Source organism: Chamaea fasciata, unplaced genomic scaffold (assembly GCF_029207755.1).
Source record: "Chamaea fasciata isolate MVZ Bird 193981 ecotype frontalis unplaced genomic scaffold, bChaFas1.0.hap1 SCAF_4, whole genome shotgun sequence".
NCBI lineage: Eukaryota > Metazoa > Chordata > Aves > Passeriformes > Sylviidae > Chamaea > Chamaea fasciata.
In genome coordinates this window covers 26,348,940-26,362,822 of record NW_027094089.1, presented here as the reverse complement: position 1 = coordinate 26,362,822, position 13,883 = coordinate 26,348,940, and the positions used below count along the sequence as shown (strand labels likewise).

General features: G+C 39.2%; 1 protein-coding gene across 3 annotated transcripts in view; it reads right to left on the bottom strand.

Moving 5' to 3' along the window:
• ITGA2 (integrin subunit alpha 2) overlaps positions 1 to 13,883 on the bottom strand; it is a 69,513-nt gene that overhangs the window by 37,968 nt on the left and 17,662 nt on the right. For 2 of the 3 annotated variants that reach the window (XM_066181138.1, XM_066181139.1), the window contains exons 2-4: positions 12,366 to 12,489; positions 4,254 to 4,363; positions 3,233 to 3,324 (exon numbers count right to left, since the gene is read on the bottom strand). In XM_066181138.1, the coding sequence (XP_066037235.1) occupies positions 3,233 to 3,324; positions 4,254 to 4,363; positions 12,366 to 12,489 (326 nt within the window). Of the gene's footprint in view, positions 1 to 3,232; positions 3,325 to 4,253; positions 4,364 to 12,365; positions 12,566 to 13,883 lie in introns of those variants that run through there. The other variant, XM_066181137.1, reaches the window with a different exon arrangement.

Below are 13,883 nucleotides of genomic sequence, written 5' to 3'. Positions count from 1 at the left end.
TGTGTGAAATTATAGTTTCCTTACGTATACACTCTGGTTGCATGCACCTCTATTTAGGAAAAGAGGGACTATTACACTTCTCTCAAGAATACTGGAGGGTAGAAAAAGGTAATTAAATTCAAAAGTAAATTGAAAATAAGCTAAATCACTGACTGGTTTCCCAGTGAGAGACAACATCAAACTATCCTAAAATATTTGTCCAGATGGTAGATTCTCTAGATAAGAAAGGAAGTATATCCACATTATCTGATCTTGAGATAAGTGCTTTTTTTATCTGCTACATGGGGCATGGTTAGTTCTTACTGAAAAAGACAGATTTTTAAAAAGGTGAAAGGTACAAACTAAATCATCTGTATGAAGCTGGAGGAGGGTTACTGGCCTTTAAAATTAATTTAAAGTTCTTTTTAGATCAGTCTTATTTGCCTATTTTCTAACCTTTTTTTTTTTTTTTTTTTTTTTTTTTTTTTTTTTTGTATTGGTGGTAGTTCAAAACTGTGATGTTTTATCTTGGAGCAAAAAGCAAAAATGTTCTAACAATCTTTGTTGATCTTCAGAGAAAAAAAGGGGGAAAACTAATGTTCTAGCATTGCTTAAGTCAGAAATTTAAGATGCATCATTACTGAAGGGGAGATCACACATCAAGGACAGATGGACTTGAAAGGCAGAATGTTATAAAGGGGTGTACACTTCCCCTTCATGTAGCAATGTATCTGTATAACAGGCCATTCTGATGCACCAGCCAAACTGGTTGTGAGTAGTATTATCAAATCACCTGCAGTTTTGTTGTAAGAGCTCTCAGGAGTACGTCAAGGTTACTGAGAAAACAACAGGATCAAAAATAAGAGGAGAGCCTGAGAAATTGTCTGCAAAAAATGTAAACCATAGACAGGGGAAGCACAACGTGAGGATGGATGCTTGACCAATTGGATGTCCTGAAGGATGTGTGCCTGCTTCATGAAGAAGCAGCTTGGCCAACCCAGAGATGCATGCCCATGTGGACAGTAGACCTACAATCTATATCTGGCATGTAATGTAAACAATAAAGGGCTTCTGTTGGAATCATATTGATTCAGTTATTCAGTGGCCCATTTCCCCCCTGCACCTTCAGGATAACATTAAGAAATGTGGACATAAACCGGAAGGTCAATGAATGGAAGGGAGGGAAGCAGATGAACTGCCCGGATGAGTGCAGGGTGACTGCAAGTATGCAGCCAGCATGCAAAGCAAATATAGCTTCAACGTGTGTGATGAGAAGCTGTTGAGTTGGGGAAATACAAATACACTTTATAGTGCCTGGGAAAGACTCACGTGGAATACAGCATAGACCAGGTCATTGATGCTCAAGAGAGGTGTAATTTAAAAAGAACATTTCAGCTAAAAAACTCTATATTTGTATAGCAGGGCAAAGGAGAAAGGTGGTTGTGGGCTGTCAGATAGAGAAGGGAGGTTTTACACTCAGGGAGATGAGAGCTGCTTCTTTCAACTAAAGTAAACAAGCTGATAAAAGTTTAGATGGGAAATCCAGAGAAACCTTGTTAACCATCAGTGAAATTTTTCAGCAAGTCTCTCCAACAAGACTAAGCATGCCTCAGAAAAATGTAATGAGCACGTGGGAAATGACTGCCCTGCACTTAGAATACCTGTGGGAAGCAATCCCCTGGCAGCAGCAATCAGCAGGATTTGGGAGCTGACGTGCCAGCCTGGGTCACATACCCAAACCAAAGAGCACAGGGCCTGAGCACACAGCACGGACTGGGATAGGCCGATGGAGGCTGAGAGGGGCCACAGCAGAAAGGAGAGCAGTGAGCTGCGAGGAGGAAACCCTGGAATAACCCGAGGAGCCCATCACAGAGGCCAGCTGCCAGAGACAGAGCCTCAGCGCAAAGTCCTGGCTGGAAGCAGCTTGCAAATACAAGCAAGCAGTCCATGCATGGGGTTCAATACCTGTCACAACTTAGTCATGGGGCTTTTGGTATTTGCTGAGGCTGAGTCACAGATAAGCACCTGTCTCCAGCACCTCATTCTCCTTATGTCAAAAAAGAACTCCTGTCAATGATCGCATGTTTGTGTTGTTTTTGTGGGGTTTTTTTTGTTTTGTTTTGGTTTTTGGTTTTCTTGTTTTGTTTTTTTTTTTTTTAATCCATGCAATTTAAGGAGAATCAGTCAATAACATGTGGATCAGGAAATACTTTTAAACTGAGAGAAGTTTAAATATTATTAGAAAATACAAATTTCCTTTCATGAGATATTTTTAAACACTGCAGTTACTCATACTGATTAAAAGTAGGTATGCATAGGACATTTACAGTAATTAAAGTACTATTCAAGAGAGAGAATAAGATTTTTTTAATCAAGGCCTTTTCAAGCCACAAGTCAAGAAAACTACTGTTGCTGTATATTGAAGCTATTAATAACTTTAATAATTCCATGAGAACTGCTGGAAAGGTTGGAATTAGGCATACTTCTAAGTACTTCAGTAAACTGAGCTACATGTTAATGAATATAATAAATACTTGAATACTTTTGTGATTACTAGGAAGATGCAACAAAAATTGCAAAGCTTAAGGACAGCCCTAGAGCTCTTCCCTGTAATTTATTGTTTTACTTACTTAGTGCGTATGGCTATATCAAACTGAAATACACCTACACCCCAACAGTTTTCACACTTATGATTAGGATGATAAAAAAGCATATTAAACAGGCATTCACTTCCTTTTGAGTAAGAATTGTATTTTGCAGGCTCCAAGGACAGTGGTTTGTGGAATATACACTGAGAAAATGCATCCTCTTCCAAGCTCACTAACCAAATAAAACACAACACAAATCCAAGGGACTAGAAATACTGACATCTCAGGAGAACAGTGCCTGTGCAAGTGCGAATGATAGAGGAGAGATTATATAAAGTCTTTTAAAAGCACAATCAGAACTATACAAGACTACCTTAAATAATAGAATGGTAGAAATATTCTTGCCTATATTGTCTGACTTAAATTACTGAGACATTAATTATGATAAAATGTTTATATAAACGAGATAGACTTCACAATTTTCCTTCATTAATGATACATTTCACAACTGATTTTGGACCCTAGGTAATTGCAGTGGGATGTACTAATCCATGCTGCATAATAAAATACATTTAGCTTGGATTTATGAAAAAATGTGGAGAATTCTGGTTTCTGGATTCTCCTCAGAAGTTTCTGTGTGTAGTGCATAAGATCTTGATACATACCAAAAATCCTCCAGTTTTCGAGTTCTGTATAAGAGTCAAGCCAAGGTTCATGTCCTTTTTAATTTCAGTCACATTTGGAATATTTATTAAAGCTGAAATAAAATTAGATTAAATAATGACGAAATAATAAATAAGATGTACAAGCAATTTACTAAGTTAGAATTCCTTTCAAAAACTTGATTTTTCAGAATCGAAGGCACCTTTTCCAAATGGTTCCATAGAATTCTGAGACAAAAGAAAACAAAGCCAACATTTGGGGGAAAAAAAATTGCTAACCATTAAATATAGACATCAATAAAGTATGGCCATTTAGAGTATCTACCCTCAAGGGAGCTGAAGGCAAAAGAGAGGAACAAACAAATCTACCTATTGCATATTTTTGGCTGGCTGAATAGCTGCAGCTGAGTAGCTACTGTTACATTCCTCAGGACACCAGACTCCCCTGATCCAGTATCAGGCTTTAGAAAAAAAAAACCTGGAAGGGGCAACAGAGGGCAGAAATGATTTGCACCACAAATAAACTTAAAGGAGGCATCTCAGCACAGCCTGCTGCCTCATATTTTCATAGTAATGTGCCCAAACTTGAGCTCCATTCTATAGTTAGTTTGCAAATGCAGACACACCCCCCTACCTGCTTTAGGGAGAATAGGGACAGGCACCCTCCCACAGCCACCTGCCCCTGGATGCCAGCACAGAGCCCTGTGCCTGCCAGCCACTGGCTTTGGGACCCACAGTGCTCCTACCCCTTGGCTGGAGGGTAAAGACCCCAGTGGGTGACACTGAGACCCCAGTGCCTCCAGCAGCTGGCACCACCTGGCCTGAGTCCAGTGGCAGGCACCAATTTCTGCCCAGACAGACACGTCTCATCAGCACTGAGGCCCTGCAGCACACACACACCTCCACAGAATCTGAGATTATTTAGACAGCTAGTTAAGAAAAGTCTTTATATGGTAGACTGGCCTCATATTAACAGAAGGGAAAACTGAACTAGTGCAGCAAGACATTGTTAATTAGAACATACCTTCTAAATTCAATTTTTTACATGTGTTTTTGGACACATCAACAGGACATGCATATATATCTCCAGTTCTGTTAGCAGGATAGCCACTCCAGGGTGAACCAACCAACAACCTAGAGGAAAGGAACTTCATTAGGTCCTTAACAATACTGAAAAAGACCAGCAGCAGCATTGCATGGCACACTATAGATAACAGGTAGAGAGACTTTAACAAGATATAGCACCCAGGGCATTCAGGTGTAGGAGTCTTCTCCAGAACTGTTCAAGAAGCTGTACTTACATGTTAATACACTGCACTGGATTCACCAGGGGCAGCTTTGGTGGAGAAGAAGAATGGGAGAGCCTTTGGAGATTCATTTGCCTCAAATGCGTGTACTGTTTTTAATGCGACATCATGTCATAGGTCAGAAGAAATACAGTGAAGGTACTAATATACATAGACACACAAAAATTTAGAAATATATATATGTTGGGGATTGAGACACGTATTGCTTATTGTTCTATCAGTTAATGGTTAACTGCTTCCTTTTAGGTTATTCTTTTAACTGATAAGAAGCATTTTCTACAGGATCTGCTCAACAACAATCAAACACTTATGTCTAAGCTTGAGCACTACCACACCTTGATAACACTGAGTCAGAAGGAAAATACTGCAGGTGGTAACAATCTGCTGCATAAAGTGTGTAATCCTGAATAAGAAAGTTAATACTTAAGATAATTTTGCCTGCAGCACAAAGTGATTCATGTTCTCTGACTCATTTTTTCATCTGCCATAAGGTTTTCCCCAATATCTGCCCCTCAAGACTCTTTTAGTTTTTATCTGAAAGCTTCACAAAACTGTTAAGTTCACCTTCTGGGAATACTGCTTAAGAACACCTATTTTTCATCAAAAGATGATGATCTCAAGGGTTATTAAAAATTAAATAGATTATTGAAAAACAGGGATTATGAGTATTTGCTCCAGCAGCAATATGACTATTTTCAAACAGAACAATCCATGGTAGTAATTAATGCATTTTGGAGACCGTAGGAAGACAAGCAATGGGGTCCCTATACAAAACATTGAGTTCCATTAGAAACCATCCTTTTTCAGTTGGTCAGTAGGTTGTTTAAAGCAAAATTGCTATTCTCTAAAACTTTATAGGTAGCTAACACAAAAATATATACAGTAAAAAAATTTGTGAAAGTATTATATTTCAAAGCAATTTCTATATATGTCATATTAACATCCTTGGGATCATCTGATTTTACTTCTGTGATGTTATTACTAGTGTGGATAAAATGGTTATGACAAAAAAAAAGTCAGATGCACAAGAAAGAGTTTTAGTCCTTTCTAGTTTGCTCAGAGAAAATACTGCTAACTGCATTTTCTTTTTAAAGTTTATTTCACCTTGATGAAACACAACATTATTTTATCAGTTCAGCTGGGGGTTTGATTTCAGATTCTTGTGTGTCTGGGTACTTTAAGAATGCCTAACTCTTCTCAATTACCTTGTTGGAAAAAGGGTGAACATGCAGGCAGCAGGAACAGGACTTTGTGTACTTCTAGCATCTCAAAATATGCAACTTAGGTTCATAAAAACACCTCTTTCTATCAAAACAGTGCACATTGCAGTAGATGTGAGGAGGCCTCTGATTTTCAAGTTATTATATGAGTGTTTCTGAGCCTTTTCAGCACAGTGGAAACCAGAACCTCCACAGCTCAGCACCAAATAAACAGAGATCATAAGCAACTACTGCACTGGTCACGTGCCAACAGATAACAGATAATCTGCAAATACTTCAAGTGACACAGAAGGCTGGAGCAGGTCAACAGTGGGAGGAAGAAGGAGGAAGAACAGGAGGAAGATATAGTGTTACAGTGTCCCACCTTGCTAGGTACTACTGAGTTAGGTACAGGTATAAAATGCTAACTGGGCTGATGGGAGAGAAAGGATAGAGTTTTTATGGAAACAGGAAACACTTTTAAAATAGATGGTAACGCTGTGTGTGCAATATCTGAAACTGGAAAAGCTTTCCAGCATTAACTGTCAAGCTGAACATTGCGCTGTGTACATTTATAAACACTTGCAGTTTTTTTTTCCAAGTTTCCCAGAAGGCAAACATATTTCAGAGTCCTTGCAGGATGACAGCTACTGTTCAGAGAATGGCTTTGTTATCTTGGAAATACCCCCCGCAACCACTCTCATCTGGTCACGAATCTCACTGTGAAATTCTGCGTTGTGCTGGGACAGCTGCAGCCACAGGTCCTGACAGCTCAGACCACACAGTTTCCCTCACAAGAAGAGTGAGTGAGAAGAAGAGAAACAGAAGCATACTTGAGCACCAGCTGACCCCAAATCCAAGCCTAACTACTCCAAGCTAACTCCAAGTTACACCCCAGCTACTGACATAAACTAGAGACAAACATCATCACCACTTTAGCATTTGCCAAAAGCCCTTCTCTCTTTTCCGCATGCACACTTTTGCGCATTCCATGGGCATTATTTGCCTCCCATTTTACCTGCCCTCAACATTAACTGCAATCAAGACATCTGCTTATATCAAGGAACCATCGCGTCTACAATTGATATTCACAAGATAATATTACTTTTGGTACCCCTGAAACTAACCTTGGAGTTGCTGCACGGTACAAACAGGAAAATGTAAGATGAAACAAGATGAACTTTTCTCATTTTAAATCCAAATTTAAATCTGTGCCAAGTAAAAATTAATTTTGTCTTTCAGTTGTCTTGCGCTCCTCATAGTTTACTGGGACTTATTTTATTATTTTTCTGTATTCCTTGTAGGATCTGTGAATCTCAATGTCATACCTACATTGCAGGCCAAAAAATGCCACTCCATACACAGAATTCACACTTAGAACTGACTAATATTAATGGTGATTTTCAGAAATGAACAGAGCTATTAAACCCATTCCATTATTTGACTTAACGAGCCTAACCTGTCATCAATACATATCTGAGAAAAAAATATTAACTGACTTATGCCAAGTTTAACCCTCTACTTTTAATTGCCAGCCTTAAAGACTCAAGGAAATAACATAATTTCTATTTCTTTTGTATTCTTTGCCTTATATTTAATACCAGCCTTAATCTACATAAGAAATCAGAAAATCCCACTTGCCTTTCAAAATTAACGTAAACCGTTACAGTAGGGAGTTACACAACACTGCTCTGGGAAAATGCATGTGTATATTTCTGAAACATCAGAAATGAAGACAGCAAGGGAGTATCTGGCTAGCATCCTGCTAACTACAATTTTTTTTACTGCAATTAGACAGGATGCATGAGACAAACTGAAATGGAATATATCAGGAAAGAATGCAAGAGTGTAGTACTAAAATACTTGAGAATGCTTGTTTCCCAATAAACTGTATCATGCCTAATGTATTAATTAAAGTTCTTTTTCAGCCATGAGTTAAATATTTATTTTTACAAAACTTCTTTACTTGTCCTTGTACACTGTCTTCACAAAATACTATAGAGAGTATAACATAATATTGCTACTGATGTTATTATTCATCTCCCTAGTCATTCTCCAAAACTATATGGCAATGCAAACAAAGCAATGGCACAGTAAGTCAAATGAAGTTCAGCAGCAATGCCTTACCACACAAGCTGGAGGAGTGGCAGATCAAAGTGCAACAGGAATTATGTCTGGGAAATTACACCATGACAAAGCTAGTAATCAGCAAACTGTGATGTAGCAGAAAGCAAAATCAGAATTCATAGCAGAGGGCTGAATTCCCAGCTGTTGTCAGAGCATGTTTTATATTTTCTGGTTTCTTTTTTTTTTCCCTCTCTTTTCATGTACTTGGCTTTTATTGTGTTGTGTTTTGTTTTCTAAACACAAAGCTGGCTAATAGGAAAATATAAGTAGAAAGAACCTCTTAGACCATCTGGCCTTTTTTCCTACAATTACAGGAAGTGGTGAGTAGATATGAAGACCAGAAAACTCTTTACGGTCAGAGATGCTTCTTTGCACACAGTAAAACACTTCTCACAGTCTAAAACTTTTGATCCTTTCAACAAAAATCAAAAGTTCAAAAATTACAGTGAGCTATGGGAAGACAGTTTGAGTGACACTCAGAAGTCCCAGAAAAAAACAGCCAGAGCTTCTTCAAGCAGGAAAAGGGCAAACTGTGGTGCATACAGTAAGAGAAAACAAAACTGGGTAAAGAACTCAGCATTGGCAGTAGTTTTGGCACTGAAAAGATAGAGCTGCAACAATGGCATCTTCTGTTAGGAAACAAACAAACAAATAAAAACTCAAAAAAATTACCCCCCTAAAAAGAAATGGCCTTCCTCATTAAAATTAGAAAGCTTTGAAAACATAATTATTTCAATAGAAACTCATCCAGAAATGTGTCTTTTTGGCAAAATATCTTACTGGTCTGAAGAGGCAGCACAGAACATTAGGAGAAAGACCACTATATTTGGTGACCAGTGAGCAGTAGGCAATGATTTTTAAAACTACTTTTGGTAGTGCAATTATTATGTCAGGCACTAGTAAGCGCACTGTATATTAAGGTGTCATTACTGACATGTGAGATGAAACAAAATATTTTAAGACAGAAAAATCCCACTATACAAATTCGAAACGAAAATAATTTTTAAAATTGCAAATTCTAAGCACACAGACACAGCTGAGCATATGTCTGAAGACACATGTGTGTAGGAAAAAGCATTTTAACAGCTATCTACAACTATTACAATCTTCCTCACCTGAGACAAATATAAAACCAATTCTCAGGGTGGCGTAGGTACTGTTATCTCTGAAGAATGTAATGTCAACCGCTGTTCAGGGAATGCACATTCAAGATGAACTTGATAGGGTACAATCTGGCTTTCTAAAAGATTATGTTTATAAAATAACATAAATTTTAGTCTCAATTTAAGATTCAAATGCAGATGACCTCTTTATAGGGAGAACCACAGCATAAACTGAATTATGTTTCTGTGGTGGCTAATTACTTGGGTGGTGAACTGCTTTTCTAATTGATGAGTTTCACTGGTATTCACAATTTTCCTTGAGTTCATTAAAAGCTCCCAGACACTGTGAAAAGCTTGAGCTGTACTTGACTTGCAAGTTTGTCCTTATTTATGAGCACCACATGCCATCAAGGCCCATCAATGCACAGCTGACCAGTGTTCAATTATCCTGGATGGTCTGTCTCTAACACAAAAGACTCTTCCTTGGTGGTTTGTGTCGTAGCATCCCAACATGTACCAGACTCTTCAACAGTCCTGCATTCCTTTTTGGACTGCCTTCCCTCTTCTCTCTGAACTCATCTCCATGCAAAAGTGAAAATCAGTACCAATTCTGCACAAATTCTCCCTTTATAATTGCTTTAGTTCTTACTGCCTCAGGAGATTCACCTCCCAGAAATAGTGCTGAATAATATAACTGGCATCTGCTGTATTTCCCTATCTCTCCTTTCTACTGTTCGAGAGAGTACAGGAGGATTTTTAAAGCTGTATGTTATATAGCACCCTATGAACTTATTAAGCAAAATCTAGAAAGTGATAAAATTTATGGTGGACCTCAGATTCTGGATAACCTCTTTTGGGGAAAGATGGCACCCCAGCAGCGCATGGTGTGGTGAGCAGCCTCACTCTCTGTGCCTGAACAGTTTTCTAATACATCACATTCTTGCTGCACAGTGACGATCTCTTCACAAAAGCATATATAAATGCTCCCCTCAGACAAAAAAATCACCCTGATCTTATCTCAGACTGTTTATCTTGTTCCCAGTTCAGCCATGTCAACAAGAACTCTGTGCATGGATTGCAGCCTCTGCATTGCTCATAGGAGAAAACCTCTACTGAACAACTTGAAAGAGATTGAGTGTTCTTGTTTGGGTTGGTTGTTTTTTTTCTTTTTTGTCTGTTTGGTTGGTTTTTCTGTTTTGGGTTTTAGGTTTCTTGTTTAGTGTTTTTTGTTTGTTTGTTTTGGTGTTTTCTTTTTTTTTGTTTGCTTGTTTTCTAATAATGCATACAGGAGAAAAATCTATTGTCCCAAGAAAATGACAATAGCCTAGAAATTAAGAGAACAAGACAGTGCAACACGACTCACTTTTTTTTTAAGTTTGCCTAATAATTTTTTGAGTGGGAGATTGAAAGGGTTTTTCTTCACTGAAGATTCTCTAACAAGTCTTAGTTACTTGAGCACAAGTTGATAAAATTTCCCTGATTTTTGGAATTAGGTCAGACATCATGCAGTGAAAAAACTAATGGTGAAGTGCCTACACACTGGAAAGTATACCAGATGCAAAATATTCATATACTTAGGAGAAGATTGGTTGAACTTCATGGTCATAAAGGTCTTTTCCAACCTAAATGATTCTATGACCATGTAAGGTAGGAAAAATTAAACCAAAGTTACTTTTTTTCCCCTTCTATCCAGCACACATTATCCAAGAAAGTGGTAGTAGAGGAACTTTTATATTAGAAGCAAAAATAAAAGAGGGAAATATAAAACATAAATAGCTTGAATGGATCAGGCTGCTATTGCTTCTTCTGCAGGCTTACAGAAAAACTCACAAGATGTATAAAACACAAGGCAATTCCTCCATTCAGGAGGCAAAAAAACCTCTTTCAGTTCACTACAGGCACACATTCTTGTTCTCCTTCAATGGCTTTACACAGAAGTTGGGGTGGGTTTTTTTGGGTGGGTTTTTTGTTTGTTTGTTTTGTTTTTGTTGTTGTTGTTTGTTTGTTTGTGGTTCTTTTGTTTTGTTGATTTTGGGGGTTTTTTTAAGTGTTCTCTGATCTATGGGTGACTAAACACATACTTAAAGCAGGCAGAACAAGTGGTGAAAAGCCACCACAGCATCAGTTGAAGGGTGGGGGTGGGTTGGAAGCCCACCCAGCTGAGGGAGAGGAAAGGCCAAGAGCTCTGCTGGTGCCTCCTGGTCCCTGGCAGCAAACACTGCTGGGAAGTCAGGGGTGGTTTGGTGTGCAGCCCATAGCAGCTGGTGGTGCCCCCCAGCAGCATCATCACAAATGTCCCAGCAGCTCCGAGCCAGCTTTCCCAAACTTTAACTGCACAATACATTTTCACTTGTATTTCCATGGATTTCAGGTTTAGACATCTTACTTTCTCCTTACTGAGAAAAGTGCAGTTACTGAGGCTGCTGTCACTTGAGCAGAGCTGGCAGTTTGTGGCTGTTTGGGCTCTGATACAGCTCCCGTCCATGGAGGGTGACAGCTCTGAAGTGTCTCAGCAGACCGTAATATCTAATATCTGGTGTGGCTTTCTGCTCTAGACTTACACCCATGCACACACAAACAGACACTTAAGAGTTCAGTAGTTCTCAACTACTTTCAAAGACACCTTAAGCTTTGTGACTACTGAGGCTGCAGAAGACGAAGCAATGTGTCTTCCACTCAATGTGCTTGCTCCCATTAATATGTTGAAGTTCTTTTTGAAACCAGCATTACCAGGAGAAATATTTTACTAATTGCTTGTCAAACCCAATGTTGTGGCAACAGTGGATTTCAGTTCAAATTTTGTGGCTGAAGAGAAGTAGCAGACACAAGACTTTGCTATGATTGTGTTATCATATACATTCAAATACATCATCCCTCGAGAAAAAAAACCAAAACAGTAAATACAGTATCAGACACAAAATTATATCTATTTAATTTAATTTAAATTTAATATTAATAATTAGAACTCACCAGACCTAATAATTTGTTTAGACCTTAACAATGTTAAAATTGAAAAATGTCCCACATATAAGTAAAGTGTAACAAGGATTCTCTGGGTACACAAAGGAATGAAATGCAAGTTAAAATTCTAGAGAAATTGTAAGCCTAAGGAAATGAAGGTATTGGAGATGAAGTAAAAGATTACCATAAGAAAGACCTTGGGTCACATGATATTAAGGAAAAAAGCATGAACCATCACATTCATATGTTTTTACAATATCTCAACTTTTGGCTTAATAACATTAGGTATTTATTTGTAAAAAGAGAGCTCTAATATAAAAACAAATTAGCCAGAACCCCTTTAAAAGAAATGTGGAATTATAAAAGAAATATTAAGAGTTGCAACATTTTTTACTTAACCTTTTAGCTAGACATAAGCCAAGCCATTCAAACTGCTTACCATTTGCCTTGTTCATTTATAAACTGTTGAACTGCATACCCAAACTGCTCTCTTGGTGGACCAGAAAATATTTTTGCTTCCATGAGCCCAACATTGTAGGCTTCACAGCAGTTATGAAGAATGCCTGTTAACAGAAATATTATGATTATCACAGAAGCAATTAAAGAAGAATTTTGATCCCAGTGAAAAAGGCTCATCATCTGCCACTGCTCTGCCAACAGAAGAAAATAAATACAGCCTTTGAAACATGCTTGAAAAAACAGTGTTTTTGCTACAGTACCCTGGACATATGAAATGCCTCCCCAGCATTCTTTATGTGTGTTGTATTACTACAGGCAGAGATCAATCACTCATTCACTGATTGCCTTAACAAAAGTTGCAGCGTTACTAAAGGGAATGTTTTAGCTGAATAGAGGCAAAATGCATGATTCAGAGCTCTGTTATTCTCCTTTACCTTCAGGCATAAGTTAAGTTTATGGCACAGCAAACACATCAACAGCCTGATGAGGTACACTAGAATCACAGAATCTTTTAGGTTGAGAAAACCTTACTCATCCACTGCCAAATCCACCAATAAACTGTGTCCCCAAGTGCTATGTCTACAAATCTATTAAAAACTTTCAGATAAGGTGATTCCACCACTTTCCTGGGCAGACTGTTTCAATACTTGACAACGTTTTCCAGGAAGAAATTTTTCCTAATGTTCAGTTAAAGCCCTCCCTAATGCAACTTGAGCTCATTTCTGCTTGTTACCTGGGAGAAGCAGCTGACACCCATCTGACCACAGCCTCCTTTCAGGCCGTTGTAGAGAGTGATAAGGCCTCCCCTGAGCCTCCTTTTCTCCAGAATAAACATCCCCAGCTCCCTTAGCTGCTCCTCACAGGACTGCTGCTCCAGACCCTTCCCCAGCCCCTTTCCCCTTCTCTGGACTCACTCCAGCACCTCAGTGTCTTTCTTGCAGTGAGGGCCCAGAGCTGGACACAGCACTCGAGGTGTGGCCTGACCAGTGCCCAGCACAGGGGGACAATCCCTGCCCTGCTCCTGCTGGCCACACCATTGCTGATCCAGGCCAGGATGCCATTGGCCTTCTTGGCCCCCTGGGCACACCCTGGCTCATGTTCAGTCACTGTCACCAGCACCCCCAGGTCCTTTCCAGCCCCTCTGTCCCAGCCTGTGGCCCTGCCTGGGGCTGTTGTGACCCAAGGGCAGGACCCAGCACTGGGCCTTGTTGAACCTCACACCATTGGCCTCAGCCCATGATCCAGCCTGTCCAGATCCCTCTGCAGAGCTTCCTGCCCTCCAGCAGATCAACACTCCCACCAACTCATCCTGGTGTCACCTGAAATCTGATCCCTTCATCCAGGCAATGGAGATATCAAAGCAAAACTGAACCCTGGAGAGCACTGCTTGTGACCATCCACCAGCTGGGTGCCACCCCATTCACCTGAACTTTCTGTGCTCACACAAAATGCCCTGACTGTACATGCTAATACTGTTTATATTTTAGCTTGTGGCACT